The sequence below is a fragment of the Choloepus didactylus genome, chromosome 27, assembly GCF_015220235.1.
Source record: "Choloepus didactylus isolate mChoDid1 chromosome 27, mChoDid1.pri, whole genome shotgun sequence".
NCBI lineage: Eukaryota > Metazoa > Chordata > Mammalia > Pilosa > Megalonychidae > Choloepus > Choloepus didactylus.
In genome coordinates, this window is record NC_051333.1 from 2,332,738 (window position 1) to 2,352,880 (window position 20,143).

Consider the following 20,143-nt stretch of genomic DNA (forward strand, 5'->3'; position numbering starts at 1 on the left):
CCTACTCATCCTTCAAGACCCAGATAAGAGAAGCCATCTCCATACTTCCTACACAACGTCTGTAGTCACCCCCTACTCTGAACTTTTGGGAATTGGGTTCCTATCCTTTTCAAAGCACTTATAAAAATACTGCAGTGGGGTTACAGAGGGTCCTTCTCTTGGCAGCCGTGGGAGGGCCGCAGTGGGGGGAGGGCCGCGGGGGAGGGGGGCCCAAGTGGGAGGGGTGGGGGGGAGGAGGGGGAGGGCCCGACACAGCCCCCCGGGCAGCCTCACATGAGGGTCTCTATTTTGCAGGTCGGGTGCCTCAGCTTGGCGCAGAGACTCTTCATGGCCCACTCGCTCAGGACGCTGCAGCTCAGGTCCAGGAGCCTCAGGTTCACCAGGGAGCTGAGCACGGAGCAGAGCCTCCTCCACCACTCAGCCACGGCGATCCTCCCCTGCGGGCTGCATCGGAGGGAGAAACAAACACGTGCGTCCACGGGACGGATTTTAACACAGGAAACTGCCGCAGCAACGTCGGAGGAGGGAAACCAGCCGAAGGCAAGACAGGGATGTAGCTTCAGGGGCTCCAAAACGAACCTCACGGGCAACACCTTGTGCTTTGCCTGTCTGCCTTCATATCCTCCTTCCTGCCCCAAAATTTCAACACCCAAGGGGCAAAACCAGAGAGTTTAGGAGCCACCAGACTGTGCATCAGATTTGGCTTTAAATACTGGCTCCCGGCTGGAATGGCTCACAGAACTTACTTTACACCAGTGCTACTCAACTGGGTGCAATCCTCTAGGGGACATTTGGTAATATCTGGGGACATTTTCTGTGGCAAGGCTGGGTTGAGTCATGCCACCAGGATGCAGCTAAACCTCCTGCAAACACAGGACAAATCCCACCCGTCTCCCCGGAAAACAGAATCATCCAGCCCAAATTGGCAGGAGTGCTAAGGTAGAGAAACCCAGCTATGTAAGGTGGTGAGGACTGAATGAGTTATGCTCCTGCCTCAGGGCATTCTCGCCTGCTGCCCTCTCTTTCTGGAATGTTCTTTTCCAAAATGCCTGATGGTCTACCTCTTTCAGGTTTGTTTTTCTCGGAGGTCCTTGTTGCTTTTCCCATTTAAAACAATAGTCTGGCCACTGACCATCCCTTTACTGTCATTTTTCTGGAAGGCTCTCCGCTCCGTCTGACATAATCTTCCTTTTCTACCCATGAGATGCTAAGTTCCATGAGAACAGGGGCTTTCCATTACCTCTATAGCCTCAATTCCAGAACAGCATCCAGCCAATCTTTGCTGAGTGAAAGAATGCCTGTAAAATACTTAGCATCATTCCTAGCACAATAGGTGTGCAGATAAGTGGAATTTTCGGCCCAACAGCGATTGGTCTGCTGCTTACAGGGACATTTCACCTCCGAGTTGACGTTTCCTCGTGTGAGCAGGAACTGGCCTGACACACATGGTCCCCTTGAAGATTAAAGAAAGAAATGAACAGGAAGGACGGAGCATGGCGTGAAGTTTTCAGCACATAGTAGCTGTGATCTTCGTGATTAGAAAAATCATAAATATAAATATGTTATAATAATATGCAGATTCTCAGCCAGTGTAAGTGAAAATTGGTCAGGTCATAGACTCCGCTGGCTATAGAAAGGATAGAACAGGATAAGGGCAACGTATACTTTCTTTCCCTGCTGACATCAGCTTCTCTCCTAGCAAACAAGCTTCAGGATTTAATTGTTTTCTGATTAATAATTGTTGTCATTTATTGAAGCGTTGGCATGGACCAGACACTATGATAGATTCCCTCCATGTCAGAATTTGATGCATTTTTTTGATCCATGATGGTGCTATTTTCCCCGTATTATAGATGAACTCAGAGCTAGTTAGTGGCAGAGCTGAAATGCAAAACCTGGTTTGCTCAGTGCTCTCAACCAGTGTAGACCAGTAGTAGATTTAGCTCTGCAACTATTACTAGCAGATAATGTGTCAGCTAATTGCCAGGAACAGTTCATAAATGCATCACCTATCTGAACTCATTTTCTCCTAACAGCCCAGCAGGTGGGTACTATTACTTCTACTTTACAGTTGAGGAAATGAGGCACAGAGCAGTTGAGTAACTTGCCCAAGGCCACTATGCTAAGAAATAGAAGATTTGGGATTTAAATACTGATGGGCTGCTAGTCACACTCTCAGCTAGTGTACTGTTCTGGGAAATGGGAGGACAGATATGCAGACAGTTGGGCAAAGCACATTTTCTAGATCATTCCACACAGTAAGGGATAGCCACACGTTGCTATTTCTTAGTTAAAACAGAATAAAATTAAAGACAGCTTTTCAGTTGCATCAGCCACATTTCAAGGTCCCGTCGGCACCTGTGGCTAATGATCACTGGACTTCCATCATCACAGAAAGTTCTATGAATAGCACTGGTCTAGGTGCAACTCTCCCCGAGCAGGACATAGACCTGAGTGGTCATATTGATATGAGGAGCTTCTAAAAGAGTTTATCCAAGTATTGATGATTAACCAGATTCAGGTCCTGCCATTTTAGATGGCTGAGTGACTTCTGGGTGAGACATCCTCAAACAGTTATCTGGGATCCTGACAGTTTTGGGAATCATACCAAGCCCTGGCAATAGGGATACGGCGAACCAGCATCTGGTTTAGAGTGAGCTTGCAGAGGTGCAGTACTTACCTGCTGGGGTTTATGGGCTGTGCCTCAGTGACTTCGTCCTTTGAGAAGATCTCTTTGACACTCAGTCGAATTTTCTGCAAATGCTGACAGTACTGGAGACAGAAAGAAGACACGAGCAAGTCCATTTGCTGGTTGATTGGAAGCCACACTTCTTGGAAAGGTTCCAAGGCCAGCCGAACAAACTCTTCATCTTGAGTCTCAAAAAGGCAGTGGAAGGAGTCCAGGATGTCTAGCGGCGAGGGGGCCTTGGCCTGTTTACCTAACAGAGAGACCCACTGCAGAAGCTCCTGCTTTATCTCCAGGGGGACACGGCAACCGAGCAGCGTCTCCAGCTTGCTCATCGACTTTCTGTTCATGAGGCCAAACAAGAAACGCTTCATCTGAAGCAAGTGGGGGTTCCAGTCAATTTGTGTAAGCTCCATCAGGCTCCTTACATTCCCGATGGACAGGGGGTACGGATCACGGTCTCTTTCAATTCCCTCTAGAACATAGCACAAGGCAGCACAGAACTCCTGCAAGCTGAGGTGAAAGAAAGTGTAACATCTCTTGTCAAGAATGTCCTGGGGAAGAACTTTCATACGAAACAGGGTGGAGAGTTCGGACTCCTCTAGCCCATGAAAACCCAGGTCATCGCCGTAAAATACGAACTTCATATGCCACACTCCCTCCAAAGCCATAAGGCACAGGCCCTTCAAGACAGCTTGTTCTTTCTGATTGAGACAGCGCTGGGCTTCGTTTTGTGGAGTGAGCTGATGGAACATAAAAGTGGCATACAGGCTCGTGAAAGTTTGGCAAGTTGCAGAAAGGTCATTTCTCTCCGCCTGCTGCAGAGCCACACAGATCAACGAGCACACGTCAAAAACTTGGCACTTATCAAACAGCTGGTCATTATCCATCACTGAATTTAAGATGTGTAACTTTTGATGCTCATCCTTAACGTGCTCGGAGATCATCTTGATCCTCTGTTCCACCGAGATTCCCCCAACTAATAGGTAACGGGGCGACACGATCTCCGACTTGAGCTTCCCTACCCCCACGTCTCGGATGGTGATCATCAGGGAACACTCCGGGAGGAGAACCTTCTTCAGGAGGCTGCGCATCAGGACAGACACGGGCTGCTTCTCAGCCCAGTCTCTGCAGGTCTTCTCGTCGCCATCCTTGAGGACAAAGCCCAGGTCGTCAAAACTGTCAAGGACAAACAGGAGCTTCTCTGGCTGGGACATGATTGCTGACACTGGAGCCTGGGAGTCTGGCCACTCCCGGGAAATTAACTCTGCAAGACTCCCCTCCCCCAGCCACTGTATCTCTCTCGCATGGAGGAAGAAGACGTAGGAGAACATTCCCTTGTAGAGCTGATCTTGCGCCCAGTACAGCATGACCCTTCTGGCCAAGATTGATTTCCCAGTTCCGGATTTTCCATGCAGAACCACAGTGCGAGGCTGGGAGCCGCTCCCATCCGGATGAAATGCACCAACCAAAATTTGCATCTGTGGCCAGTGGGTGACAGATTCTTCAAAAGGGAGGATCATGTCCAAGTCGGCGGAGAATTTAGTCATCACGTGATGCTTGTAATCCCATTTGCCTAAATTGGAGAGGAGAGGGTAGGAAAACACACACACACACACACACACACACACACACACACGCACAGGAAATAGTTTGAAGAAAGTCTAGATTTTAGTTATTAAAAAAAAAAAAAAAGAATCCTGGACCCAGAATCAGTGGCTCTTAAATCAGATGGGCTACATACACGGACCTGTTGTTACACCTAGCAATGCACCTAAAATTTAAGAAGCTTGCGGTGGTCTTCAAAGACCACTTACTCAAAAGCTCAAGATCATTCTACAAAATAGCTCTATCTTCACTTTGTCTCTCTAAGCTGATTTCTTTTCAGCACTTAATAGCCGACATTTTATGCATTTTTGTTTGCTTATTGTCAGTTTCCCCCAACAGACTCTAAGCAGGCTTTCTCATTCACTGTGGTGTCTTCGCTATCTGGTATACTGTAGACACTCAATTGTTTGTTAATGAAACTGTGTGTGCGAAAGGCAGAATGTTGGGGAACTGAGGGTGCCAGCCTGCTCCGTTCAATACAATCAGCACCAGCCGCTTGTGACTATTTAAATGAGCTAAAGTGGAATAAAATTAAAGATTCAGTTCCTTGGTTGCACCAGCCGCATTTCAAGCGCTCAGCGGCACCCGTGGCTAGTGATCTGCCACGTAGGACAATGCGTTAAAGAATATTTTCAGCATCACAGAAAGTTCCATTGGACAGCAGAGCTCTAAACCCGCACGACACAGGCAGGACATAAACCTGAAGCAGCAGAGGTCCTGCTTGGAATTCCGAGCTCTGCTGGGTAGTATCTGTGTGATTTGGGACGAGTTGCCTTTTCTCTGGGCCTCAGTTTCCCCAACTATGAGAAAAACACCTCACAGGCTTGTGATGGAGATAAAAGAAAGAACATGCATGTTAATAATAGGGTGGTATATGGAGAAAATACAACTAATGCAAATTATGGGCTATAGTTAACAGTAACATTCTAATATTCTTGCATCAATTGTAGCAAACGTACTATACCAATGCTAAGTCTCAATAATAGGAGGGGATAAGGGGTATGGGATTTTTGTTTCTTTTGGTGCAATGAGAATGTTCTCAAACTGATTGTGGTAATGAATGCACAACTCTGTGATTATACAGAAAGCCATTGATTGTATACTTTGGATGTGTTGTACGGTGTGTGAATAAAACTTTAAAAAAAAAAATGAAAGTGCATTCAACATTTATTAGGACAGGACCTGGCAAAAATGATTAGCATCTATTATCATAATAGACCATAATTCTTTTACAATACCCTGTTTCGTTCTCATTCCAATCATAAACTGTAATTCTTTTATGTATTTAATTATTGTCTAGCCCTAGCTTACAGTGTAATCACTATGAGAAAAGCACCTTGTCTTTTTACCTCTGCACCTCCAGTCTCTGCAACAGTCTCCAGTATCATGTAACAGGTACTCAACGAACACGAAAGAATTAATATCCTGAGTCCTTACGTTTGGTGGTACTAGATTACCTTTAAAATGACAGGGCTAGCGAGATTCTCTCTGTACAAGGGTATAAGCTGATTCCTTGTACAAAACATTTACACATCACGTCTAAGTCGTCCGTATTTTGTATTGAGGAAAGCCATTAACAGATTTTGTAATAAGACAACAGGAAGCAGCTCCTGAGATCTAAGAGCCTCCATTCACTGAGCCAGAATTGTGCATTTTCCTCTGACAGAGGACATGCCACTCTACTGGGCTGTAGGTTCTTATGGCGATAAGGAGACACCAGGAAGGCAGTCGGCAACGGAACCCAGGCCCTCTTTGCCTCTCCTTCAGCAACCTCTTCCTCGTCCATGCATTTAATTACGTCTGTGCTGTTGTCTTCTTCCCTAAAACCCAGGCCCTTATGTCTAACTCTCTGCCTGAATGGGTCAAAGGGATCTCAAATTCAGTGCATTAAAAACTCATTTCAACACATGCATCTGTGGTGAACTGATTTTTGACAGGAGCACCAGGTCCACTCTGGGGATAGAGTAGTCTCTTCAACAAATGATGCTGAGAAAACTGGATAGCAACATGCAAAAGAATGAAGTTAGACCCTTACCTACACCATATATAAATATTAACTCAAGATGTATCAGTGACCTAAATATAAGAGTTAAAACAAGCTCAGAAGAAAACGGGGAAACCTATATGAATTTGGATTTGGCAATGAGTTCTTAGATAATGAATATAAAAGCATGAGCAAAAAAAATAGATAAATTGGACTACACCACTGTTAAAAATCACTACTACTTAAATAATTTTGAATGTACTTGACATTATCAAGAAATTGAAAAGAACCTACAAAATGGGAGAAAATAGTTGCAAATCATGTATCTGAGAAGAGTTGAATATCCAGAATATATAAAGAACTCCTACAACTCAACAACATAAAGTCAAACAACCCAATTAAAAAGTGGGCAAAGGACTTGAAGAGAAATTTCTCCAAAGAAGGTATACAAATGGCCAAAAAGCACATGAAAAGATGCTCAGCATCGTCATTAGGAAAAGGTAAATCAAAACCACAAGATACTACCTCACACCCACCAAGATGACTATTTAATTAAAAACAGAAAATAAGTGTTGGCGAGGACTTGGAGAAGTTGGAACCCTTGTGCATTGCGGGTAGAGCTGTAAAATGGTGCCGACACTGCAGAAAGCACTGAACTGTATACTTTAAAAGGGTGAACTTTATGGTATGTGAATTATCTCAAAAATCTAAAGCAACATTTCTTCAGGGAAGCCTGCCCTCACTTTGACACAATTGTAGCACCTTGGATATCTTCATTTTATATCTTATTTAATTAATGTGTAATTCTAGACTATAAACTCCAGGAAGGCAAGAAATATAGTTTTTCCTTACTACTATATTCCCACCATAGTTCTTCAAATGGTAGGTATCCACTAAATATTTGTTGATAGAAGGAATTAAGAAAATCACTACTAAAATAATTTTGAACAAGGTACTTGACTATTCTTTGCTTCAGGCTTAGCATCTATCAAAGAAGCCTGTGCTTGATGCCTCAAGCCCAAGAATCATGGGGTCTTTGGAATTTATCTTCACAATGATGGCCTGGAGACCACCAGGAAATGCCTGGCTCCTGGGGAAGGGCCCTACAGCAGAGACCACGAGGGTGAGTGGAAGGAAAATGAAGTCCCCTGACATCTCAGCTCTTCAGTCCTCCATCCCAGCATGGCATAAAACAAATAAATGCTAACAAATCAGATTTACCTTGTTCTTCTATTGTCTCTGCTGTTCTGGCTAGTAAACTTTCTGCAAAAGAGAGGGGAAAAGAATAAAGTCCACCATATTTATGGGAATTATCCAACTCCAATGCCAGATATCCACAAAAATACACAAGATAAGCTTTGTAATGCCAGCTTTAATCTTCTATGTTCTGTTTGAAACGTGGCAACCACTGGCTCAGCCAGAGGGCCAGAGTGCACTAAAACAATGAGCACTAGAGTCAAAATTAGAAGGCATGGGTTCTGGTCTTGTTTCTTCTCTTTATTCTTTGGAGCAAGTCATTAAAATGAAGGGGTCAAACCTAATGGTTAAGAGCAAAGGATCCTGAGACAAACATAGGATTCAAATGTGAATTATGTCACTTACCTAGGAGATTTTAGTCAAATTACCAGACTTACTGCCTTGTCTGTCCCAACTTACCTTACCGGTTGACACACTTGGCTTGTCAATAACTAGTTATATAGCTAATGGAGGATATATTAGTGAGCGGGGTGGGGGAGGGTTAGGGAGAAGGAGTTGAATCAACGTTGGATTCTGCCTGAAGACTTTTTATGGTCATAATTCAACTTCTTACTCACAGTGTAGCTTTTTTCAGGTTGTCAAAGGAGGCAGTGTCACCTAAAGGCTGAGCTCTCAGGCACTGGAGTCGGGTCTCCAGGCCCAGTTATGCCATGGTTTAGACACGTGGGTTTTGGCTGCTGCTGCAGCTAGCCTCTGGCCTTTCATTACTGGGCAACTGGAACGACAGTTATTGCCACGTAGGGTTCTTCTGAGAATTATGAAATGCAGCACTCAGCACAGTGCCTGACCCTGTGTTCTCAAGGAGTGGCAGCACTTTTCTTCAACGGTAATTGAGACCCCTGCTTTTGGGAATTTTGTTCTGGTCCTGTTGCCAAGATTAGTCAGTTAGTGTCTCTATTTCATACTATCCTGAAGCCAGATTTAGTAATCTATTAAATTTATAAGATACAATTTTATCACTTGAAGAATAACCACATATAGCAAAAATAGCTTTTACCGTGTTAAACCTAGATTTACATTAAATTTTGAGCAACTTATAACCTCTGGGATACTGAGACTGACTCAAACATCAATTCCTTTAGCTTTGAGGATGCTTTCCTTCCACAGCTGGTCCAAAGTTGCATACAAAGAAGCTTGGTTTGGATTCTTTCTAGGTCCCAGATTTCACGCAACACTGTCTGCTGGAAGGTAAGGTGTTGGCGGCGATGTGGATAATAGCAGGGAAGCAGGCTGTCTATCCACGTCTAGCCAAGCCTGCTTTCCTCTCTCGTTTTCACTGATTTGATCTTATTCTTTTGTTTTGTTTCTTCTCTTCCCTACTGAAATGTAAGCTTCATGAACACAGGGGATCTACATGTGTTTTGTGCATGGATGTATCCCACGTGCACACTGCACTGGCTGGCATGTACTCAGTGCTCAAATGTTTGGGTAATTCTACTGAATCTGGTTTCACTCTATCTGGTTCTCCCCACCAAGGCCTCCAGAGCAGATTAGGAGGGGACTATCCTAGTAGGACCATGAAGTTGCCCAAACAGAGAAGACAAGGTCTCTGTGAGTTGTAAGAAAACCTTACGACTACAGTCTCTTTTGTACTTGGAAGAAGACCAGATGACAAGATCTTCAGAATCCATCCGATTAGCTGATGATAGCGTTCCGGACTAGAAAGAACACTGGACCATTAGAAGTCATGGCTCTAGTCCTAGATGTGCCACTAACTATTCCCCAAGTACATACCCATTCCCCCTCCCACAACTAACCTGGCACCACTTCTTTGCTTGGTCCTTCGTCAAACTCTATTGGTTCAGAATCCTCCAGTATTTCATCCTGTGTATATTCTGCAACAAAGAGTAAAAGAGAATTGTCTCAGTTACCCACACCAGGACCGAGAGCATCCCCCTGCTCAGGTTACTGAGGGAGCCAACCCAGAGTTTACGCCATGACTAGCCCGTCAGGGAGGAAGTGGAGTCAGACTCACATGCCGTCAAGACTGTGAGGAAGCAGAGATCTACAGTGAAGAGTGCTCTGGTTTTGAACTTGTAAATGCATAATTTGCTGTTTATCCCCTATGTGGCCTTGGGTAAGTCACATAACAAGGCAGTATTATTATGATTATTAAGAGTTTGTATTCAAGAGCCGTCCTAAACACCTTTCTTTAACTCCTGCCCCAGTTAGCCAACCACTCACTTGATGCCTGTGAGTTATCCAGATGGAGGTATCTTTAACTTGAGAGGTCCAACACTGGCCATTGCTCCCCAAGTCTGCTTGCTGCAAACTTACATCTCTCCCAATGTTCTCCATCCACCCAGTTTTTCACACCATAAACTTGGGTTTCATCCTTGACACCACATTGTCTTTCTGTGTTTAGTCCTCAAAAACTGTGTCTGCTTCCTCAACATCTTCTGACTCCATTTCTACCTCTTTTTATAACTACCATCCTAGCCCAGGCTATGTTCATTTATCACCTGGGATACTAGAATAGACTTCTAAACGAATTCCCCACATCTGTTCGTGAGCTCTGCTGGACCATTCAACACTTTAGCAGCAGCAGTCTTTCAAAAAATGCAAGTCATCTCCTGCCACATTTCCACCTATTCTCCAGAGTCTAGCCAAGCCCATTTTTCAAGCTCCAAAGGCTTACACATGCTGCTGCCTTTTATTCAGAATGTTCTCTCCCACGCCCAATTAACTTGGCTAACTCCTTTTCATTTACATCTCAGCCTAAAGCTTGCTTCTTCTAGGAGGTGATTCTAGGCTTAACTTCCCCCTGGTTTGGAATAGGAAGCTCTTCCGCATTTTTCCATACCACCCTTTAAAAAATTGACCATTTATCTCTCTTCCCTACTGAATAGAAAGCTATAAATCTTTGGCATTTGATACATGAAATATATGGTCAATTAATGTTAAACAATGAATCTCATTTTTGTTGCTTATTAGCTCATGAACTTGTCAACTTTGGAACCTGATGGAGCCTCTACTTCACTTCTGCCATGGGGAGCCCATTTCATTGGTTGGTTTTGAGAATCAATGGCAGGGCAGTTCAGCCTGGTATCTAACTCGTGGTACTGACTCAGTAAACATCCGCTGTCATTTAACTTCCTAACCCTCATTTCCTGCAAATAAAGCCCAACATGTCTTCCACATGGGCCGTTTTTTTTTGATGCTCCAAAGGGACAGCTGCCCTTAAAGTACATTGCAGCTATATATGCTGAGATACATCTAGGCGATTTCAACGTGCAGGTGTACCTGTTGTCTCTAGGGCCAATTTTGTTGCTTGGTCTTGGGATTGCTTTTCTATCTAAATCTTTAGTCCAAAGTTGAAGGAGGAGATTTCTCCTGATAAAGGAGAGTTATTTTTTATACTGCCTTTATCCTAAACACCTTAACGTAATCACACAATCTGACCTAGGTCCATTGTGGCAATTCAGGCCCCAACAGTCTGAGTAAGGCCGACCTTTAGATCAGTGTTTTGAGCCTCAGTCCTTCAGCCTGGGGTAAGAAAGAAGGGATACCCCAGCGGTACAACTGCAACCGTTTTCTCAATAAATGAATTAATTACTTTCCATACAGCATAGTTCCTGTCCTAAGATGTGGAATCCAAGGGCCAGATCAGGGAGGGAACTTGCCCAAGGTCATACAAATAGCAAGTGGTAGCTTCAGAGCCTCAGTGTAACACTGAAGGCTCCAAATCCCATCTATGAACTCCAACCTCATTCGGTCCAGATGGAGAGTATGTCTACCCATTTCTTCCCCCTCATCGTTTCACAGGCTAGAGGCTACACTAATTTCTAGCCAGTAGTGATGACCAATGAGTTGCTTCCCACAGTTCAGACTCACACAATAGAGATGGACCCAATTAAAGAACGGTAAATTTTCCCCCGTCCCATGAGAATTTGTTATCACCCCTTCCCCCCATTCCAGATTTGCTTGGAAGTCTTACTCACTTTCCATCTCATCCTTTGCCTTCTCAGCGAGTTCTGACAGGTTCATCTTTTCAAAGATGTTAATAGATACCTTCCACGCAAGAGGTGCGATATAATACTCATGCAAGAGAGAAGCTAGACATTCTGTATTGGCATTCATCACTTCAAACCATGGAAAGTGGCCTTTCGCCAGTTCTGAAGTTTCTTCCATTAGTAATTCCTTAAATCTCTGAAACTCTTCTTTGTCTAGCTCCTTGAAACACCACTGCAGCCCATAGATGGAAAAGGAGGGTAATTCAATTTCTTCCATCTTGATGAAAGGTTGAAAACTCACGTTTTGGTAGAAAAGTAGATACTTTGGTGATACGGAGCAAGTAGAACCTACGGGAAAAGTGATAAGACTCAGAAGGGAATCTTCCCAGAAACTCCCATGTTCACACAACTAACCTCAAGCCACTTGCCAGATGACCAACATTCTCTATTGTGATATGTACTGACTGAAGCCCAGTTCACAGTTAACAGTTCTTTAAGACTTAATACTACCTGCCATTATGTCTGTCTGTTTATCCTGCACTAGAATATGAGCACTGGGATAGTTTGTTGTCTGTATCCCTAGTTGCTAAAGCAGCACAGATGAAATTCAATACATTTGTCAGTGAACGCGCTTGTTGGCAATATTCAAAGAAACTGGCAATAGGTTCCTTCCATTACTAAAAACCAGATGATTCCCGTTGTTCGTGGTAATGTAATAGTGAGTTACATAAACACAGTAACAGTTTTAGTGTAAAAACAAACTGATGAATATTTAATAGTCATATCTGATTAGGGACTTATATCTAGATTTCTTACAGCAATAATTAACTGATAACCCAATGAAAATGGGCAAAGAATCTAAGTAGACACTTCCCAAAAAAGGTATACACAGTCAACAAGCATATTAAAACATGTTCAACATCAATAGCCATCAGAGAAATATAAATCAAAACCACAATGAGATACCACTTCATATTCACCAGGCTAGAATAAAAAAGACAGATAATAACAAGTATTGATGAAGTAGTGGAGACATTGGAATTTTCATACACTGTTGGAGGGAAGATAGAATGATACAGCTGCTTTAAAAAACAGACTGGCAGTTCCTCAAAAGGTTAAACAGAGTTATCATATGAACCAGCAATTCTATACCTAGGAATATACCCAAGAAAAATGAAAATATGTCCACACAAAAACTTGTACATGAATGTTCAAAACATTATTCATAATAGCCAAGAGGTGGAAACAATCCAACATCCATCATCTGATGAATGGTTAAATAAAATGTACATAGTTTCAGCAATAAAAAGGAATGTAGTACAATTATATTACATAACTGGGATGAACCTTGAAAACATTGTGATAAGTGAAGGAAGCCAGTCACAAAGGACCAGAAATTGTATGATTCTATTTATATAAAATATCCAGAATAGGCAAATCTATATAGACAGAAAGTAGCTGAGTACTTCCCCAGGGCTCAGGGAGTTAAGGAATCACTGAGAACAGGTTTAGGGTTTCTTTCTGGGGTGCTGAAAAAGTTCTAAAGTTAATTGTGGTGATGGGTTACACAACTCTGAATATACCAAAAACAACTGTACACTTTAAATGTGAATTGTAAGGAATGTGAATTATTTGAAAGCTTTTATAAAAAGAATAGACTAGTGTCTTTATTAAATCAGTTTTAATGCTTTTGAAACATTTATGCTAAAATCATTGAATCAGGTAAGCATGAGTCACCCATAAAAGACAGACAAACATCTTAAAATGTAGATAGATTCTGCACTATCAATCTTTCTTAAAATGTAGATGGATTGTGCTGCAATTGGACTTAACATGGAGGGGAGATATAGACATTTTGGTGGTTGTTGATTTGGCAATTCTGAAAAAAATGTACAAGTATCCTGGGATGTTAAAATGCAGATTCTGGTCCAGCAGTTCTGGGTTGGGGCCTGAGATTCTGGTGTGCTGCAAGCTCCCAGTTAATGCTCTGTGGAACCCAGCTCGGCGTAGCAAGGCCCCAGAGCTTGCTACTAAATTGATATGGCATTTCGTTTCTAAGCCAGTGTACTAATGATGCCAAAACATGCAATTTAGGACATCCCTAATGATTTTGCCCCCTTAATGTTAACACTTTATAGAAGCATGATACATTTATGAAAGCTAAGAAATTAACATTGGTTTGATACTATTGTCTGAACTGCTGAATACATTTGGATTTCACTATTTCTTCCCCTCACTAACATCCTTTTTCGGGCCCAGGATCTAATTCAGGATACCACATTGCATTTAGTCGACATATCTCCTTAGTCTCCTCCAATCTCGGACTGTTTTTCATGACCTTGAGATGTTTAAAGAACAGATCTAGCCCTTTCTGATCCCATGATCATGCTGACATGGGGAATTTTTATCCCAATAAGTTCCTGGTTGCCTAACACTGAACCATTAGGACAGATTCTCTTCCTTGCCCCCTGCCCTCGAGCTCCCGCTCACCTTGTTCTAGAGGTATATATCCATGACTTCTGTGTCGTTTCTCAAAGTTGTCTAGAAGGCTGGTCTATGATGACATCAAAACTTTGCACTTGTTAGTTATGCCCCAGGAATAATTCTTACATCTATCCTAAATTTCCTTTCATGATTACATGACCTCTATAGAGACAACCAATCCTATGCAGTCATTTTAGGCTAATCTGGTCCTCCCAAAGCATTAATCTGTGGTACAAAATAATCAAAAGGACACCACGTAATGAGACATTTAAAGAGTCAACTAAATGGCAACTCGCTCTTTTCTGAGGAGGAATATCGGAGTGGAAACCACCTTGCTTGACATATGTGCATTTATGGTTCTTCTTGCTTGATTTTTGGACACACAATAAGCCTTCTAGCCGTATTCCTGGTATTGGAAGCTTCCCACCAAGACGCAACCCATCCGCAAGGGACAAATTCTGCTAACCACTGGTTTTTGTTGCTGTCACCGCCTTTTCTCTGCTTTAGTAGAGAGACCTGGACATCTGTTTTCCGTTCCTTTGTTGGAACCTAGGGCCTCTGCCTGCCACTCTGTACATGGGGAACTTTTTAAGAGGGGTTTGCTAAGATCACCTCAATTTATCATCAGAGAGTCAAAGCAGTGGGGTAACGAGGAATTGAAATTAAGAGTTTAAAATATGGAAGAAAACATTAAAAGAAGAATCCCACTGGAGGGAAAAACCCTGGGAGACTAGGGATGTTTAGAGCCAGCACCCCCTAGACAATTGTTATGGACGGACCAACCAAAAAAAGTTTTTTTTTTTTTTTTTGTTTTTTAGACTAGATGGCAACTATGCTGTTGATTAGCTCAGTGCACTCATGGCCCTGAGGCTGAAGGTTCAGATTCTACATAGATAATTAGATTTTGAGAGAGAATATATTTCTATGATTACAAGTACCACAGGCTCCCAGATCAGAGTAACAGCTCCAAGTTGAAGTCTAGATATGTCCCTTTGGGTGAGCAACTGAAACTCTGAGGTTGGGTTTCTTTTCCTGCAAAATGGGGACCAAAATACCTGCATCTCTGAGGGCCCTTGTGAGGTTTCAGTGAGGTTACAAGTGTAGCAGTCGGCACAAAGGCTGGCACTGCAGCATTTGAATCCTGACCAACATCTGGTGTACCAATTACACCCTGAGAACGAGATTCCAACAAAGGAGTAACCCAGGTAAACCAGTGCTCAGATGTAAGCTGCTGCTGGGGTCACATTTAGATTTAAGGCTTAATTGTTTAAACTTCTGTGCCTGTGAGAGAGACTCTTTCGACTACTGGGTTAAGCACTTAAATGAAGGTTATTCAAAAGAGAATGAATTTAAGATTGCCAAATATAAACACTTTTACATACACACAAATTGAATTAAACGTTACCACCTAGCAATCCACTGAAGGGGTTAGAGGAATAACAAGAGAACCATGGCTGTAAGGGCAACAGAAAAACCTCAGTAGCAGGTAAATAAATCAGTATGTTCTGGGGAGCATTATTGTATTTTCAGGATGAGATGATTGAGCAAGCTCATTACTCAGAGCTGAGAATAAAGGTAGGAGGCTAAAGAGAAAGAACAAAGAATACTTCTAAGTACTTTTTTAAATGACTTACATCATCTCATCTAATTCTTACACAAACATATTGATATATAAAGAGAATTATCGTCCCCTCTTTCCAGAGTTGAAAGCTGAGGTTCTGGGAAGCTGAATAGTTTGTTCTCTGTCTCAGGAAAAAGCATTTTAACGCAAAGCTACCTGATTTTAGCGCTCTACCTTTTCCATTACATCACAGAGTGGGAACTGATAAGCCCTAAGGATGTGTGGATGGAATTAGAACCCAGGTGGAAGCATTATCTTGGAATAAACATTTTTTGTAAAATGTGGTGGGGTGGCGGCAAGATTATCCCAACACAGGAAGGTTTGTAGGTTTGTAGGTCTCTGTAAATTAAGATTGGGTAGCCAAGGTTATTTTTGAGGATAAATGACTCACCAGAGCTCCCACTTCCCTTCTTTCCTTCCTTTGTCAATACTTCTACCTCTTCTGGTTCGTCTTTTTCCTTAGGTGTCTTGAATGATTCAGAAGAAGCAAGATTTCAGGGCTTGAAATCAATTAGACCTGGGTTTGAATATTGATTCCCCCTCTTACTCCCCTAGGCAAGATATTTAATTTATCCATGACGGAGGCTCCTCACTTGATAAAGAGACACGTACCCCAGGACTGCATAGTCTCTCAATAACCCTAAGTCAAGTTAGCATGTTATTACTAGCCCCGTTGACACAGTGACACCCCCAGACTCACCCAACGTGGACCGGGCACTAGCTGTTCTTGACCTTTGGGTCACAGCTCCCCTACTTTATCCTCTACTTCAGACCTAGAGTCTGGAGAGAGTGAAGGACTGACCCAAACCCCCCCAGACAGATGCATTTCCAAGGTGGACCTTTGGAGCACAATGGGGAAACTGAGCTTCCCTCATTCAAAGGATGCCTTGGACCCCAGTCCCCGAGAAAGCTAAAGGGAGGATGGGGCAAATTGTACACGCTGATCAGCAATGAACAAAAAAGGGGGAGCAAAGGGCACTGGGAACAAGGCAGGAGAAAGTACCCACCCAACAGGACTCCTCGCCTCCAAGACCAGATCCCACTCCTGGGCCCGCTGGCAGCCCTGGGTGGGAAAAAGGCTACGCCCGGCCCCAGCCCCACGTGGGGAGAGTCTCTGGGGAGTCCTGGGCGTTGACGTTGTCTCTGTTCATTGGCTGCAGGGGCTCCTGGTGGCCGAGCCAGCGTAGACGCGGAACACCTGCTCTCTGCACTGCAGCCTCCGCCCTTCCCACCCCCCACGCCACTGGTGAAGATGCTCCTTGCCCTTCATACACCTGTGCCCAGGGTCTCGGATGCCTACAGCCCTCACCTGGTTGTCCTGGAAGCAAATAACTCCGTGTGTGTGTGGTGGTGGGTGGATTTCCTTATCTTACAGTAAGTTGGCTTTTATTACCCATTCTCTCATACTTTTACTGCTGTTGTTTGTTCAAGCTATTCTCTCCATAAAACTCTCTTATTCAGAATCCCCATGAACTCCTAACCCTGGCTTTTACTTCTCAGTCTGTTTGGCTAATTTATGCCCCCCCCCCATTCTTCAATATCCATTCCTCGTGGTCCTGAATTTGAACCAGTTCTCTTAGATTTTACCATCTTCGGTGGTTATGTTCCCATGACTACACGCTGATGCTTCCCAAATGATGTATAGCAAGTCCTTCTCCTCAACTCCAGACCCAGTCTCCTAATCATTACCTGCTTACCTGCGGCTGGTGTCCCACATGCACATACAAATCAACATATCCAATTCAAAATTTTAAACTCCAATGCCCAGTACAGGTTTTGCAAAATCCTTGTTATTAAACGAGTGTTCTCCCACAACATTCTCTCCTAAATTCCCTATCTTGGTGAATGGAAACACTATCCACCTGTGCCTCTGTTTGCAAATTAATGCTTAACTCAGAGGATTTTGTCTGTAGTAGAATTTTAATCAGTCAAAAAGTCTTGTCAATTATTTCGTTAAATATATTTGTCACAACTTAAAATTTGAATTACTAAGGTAATTCATGATTGCTGTTTTAAACTGCAGAAATAGAAAAAAGTATAAATGAGAAATCAATATCACCCCTTCTCAGTATATACATAAACATATGCATACACAGTCCCCTCATTTTATAATATATATGTATGTGTTTATGTGTGTGTTTGTAAATAAATACCTAATCTACCTATTTATTCATCCATGTATCTATCATCTATTGTCATCATCATCATCTTACAGAATTGGGATACATATTATATTGAATATTATTTTTCATTTTAAGTAATTTTCATATTGACAATCATCTAAAACATGACTTTAAATGATGCATCATAATATTTTACCATTGGGTTTACTATTTAACATAATTATCTTCCAATAGTTGTATCTCTAGATTATTTATATTTATATTTGTTGAACGAAAATCCTTGTATGTAAATATTTATCCACTTCTAGTATGACTTCTTTAAGATAAATTCTTAGAGCAGAATTAATAGATCAATTGGTATGAAAAAGCAAAAATTTATTTTCCACCATAAAAGAAATACATAATTTTTTGAAAAATTAGCAAATATAAAATCTATAGAAGAAAAATATCATTTCAGTTGCTTAACTGAGAGGAAACCATTGTCAAAATTTTGCCACATTTCTTTGAATGCCTTTATGCTCTAACTTTCACTTTATTAGATGCAATCATATGGAACCTACATAAATGAATGTGCTGGTTTAAAAAATCTACTTATTTTATATTATAAACATAATCAAAGCTCATTGCAGTTAAGTTGGAGATTGCATCATCCTGAGATCACCATATTAACATTTTTAGATAACTTCTATTACTGTATAAATGCATCAGAAAAGTGTGGAAATCACAAGTTATATAAAGCCCAACAAACTGTAAATTCACCACAAGATGAAGTAATAGAGTATGGCTGTCGTCTCAGAGGCCCTGCTCATGCCCCTTCAAGGGCTTCACTTCCACATGCCTCAAAAGATAACCTCGGTCCTGATTTCTAACTGCACAGAACCCTTTTCCTTGGAATCAGATAAACAGAACTGTGCAGTGTGCAGTCTTTTGCACCTGCCTTCTTTTACTGCATATTGTGTCTGCAAAGTTAATCCGCATCATGTGCACTGCAGCAGTTCATTCATTTTCATTGCTGAATAGTATTCAACTGCAAGAACACACCACAATTATTTTATACATTATATGGCTGATGAACATTTGGATTGTCTCCACTTTTTTGTATAATATGGGTAATGCTCCTAGAAACATTCTCATACACGTCTTTTGGTGAACATCTTTACATATATCTGTTGAATATACACCCAGGAATTTAATAGCTAGGTCAGAGGGTATGGGTGTCTTCAATGTGTTTCATCCTAACAGATTTTCTAAGTAGCTGTTCCAATTTACAGTTTATGTGAAAACTATCTCTTTATGAGAGTTCCAATTGTTCAACATCCTTGCAAACATTTGGTAAGGTCAGTCTTTATAATTTCATTCATTTTGGTGGTTTTAATTTGCTTTTCCTAATGGCTGGTGGAGTACCATTTTATGTGTTTATTGGACATGTGGATATTCTCTTTTATGGAGTGTTTATCCAAGTCTTTTGTCCATTTTTCTATTGGGTTGCCTGCCTTTCTGTTACTAGTTTGTAGGAGTTTTACACTGAATTGTATCCAAAATATCCAAAATTGAATTTACATTGAATTTACATCAATTTTGTATCCAAAATTGAAATTACATTGAATTGTATCCATTTATTTTGGATGCAATTCTAGTATATATATATTGAAAATATTTTCTCTGAATCTGTAACTTAACTTTTCTGGTGAATGCATTTTTTTGGAAAGGAAATATTTCCTTTCCTTAGTCATGAACATCTTCTGCTATGTTAATTTTTAGATGGCATAATATCTTTCCTTTCATATTTAGATTTACAGTATTCTTGGAAATGATTTTGTATATGGTATGAGACAGAGATTAAGATTCGTTTTTTCTGCATCAATCTGTTGAAAAAACTATCCTTTCCCAGTCCTCTGCAATGTCAGCTTGTCATTTATCAAGTGATCATATTTATGAAGATCTGTTTATGAACATGACCTCATTGATAATAGGGAAGCTGGATGAAGTTCTGCCAAACATCCTGGAGACTCAAGATTCCTTTAGATGATAACGTAAAGGGAAGCGACAGGGTTAGCATGGATTTTCAAGCAAGATTGTGTATGTGCATTTCTGTCCATTCCAAGTAAATGCAAACTGATGGTCCTTACTGATCGGACTGGAAGGAGTGCGTTTGCTGCATCCCGAGTTCCATGGCTGTTTGGACCGATTTAGGATGGCACGGCTGGCACAGCAATTGCGAGTGTGGCTACCACTTGGTTCAGTTCCAGGAGCCCACTGAGATTCAGGACTCAGCTGGTGAATGAAGAAGGGATGTGATGTGGACCACTGCCCCTGCATCCTTTAAATCTCTGAGGGCCATGCTAATTTCTGGCATTTGATCTGAGATGCAGGACTCGGATTTGCTGTTCTGCTTGGAGATGGGTGGTTTCAGGTGTCTTCCGCTAC

General features: G+C 42.0%; 1 protein-coding gene across 1 annotated transcript in view; it reads right to left on the reverse strand.

The window, feature by feature from the left end:
* NLRP5 (NLR family pyrin domain containing 5) overlaps positions 1-11,852 on the reverse strand; it is a 28,229-nt gene extending 16,377 nt beyond the window's left edge. The window contains exons 1-4 of the mRNA XM_037820510.1: positions 11,477-11,852; positions 9,293-9,370; positions 2,681-4,262; positions 274-444 (exon numbers count right to left, since the gene is read on the reverse strand). Of these exons, the coding sequence (XP_037676438.1) occupies positions 274-444; positions 2,681-4,262; positions 9,293-9,370; positions 11,477-11,765 (2,120 nt within the window). The 5' untranslated portion in view covers positions 11,766-11,852. The remainder of the gene's footprint in view (positions 1-273; positions 445-2,680; positions 4,263-9,292; positions 9,371-11,476) is intronic.
* Positions 11,853-20,143: the final 8,291 nt, after the last annotated feature.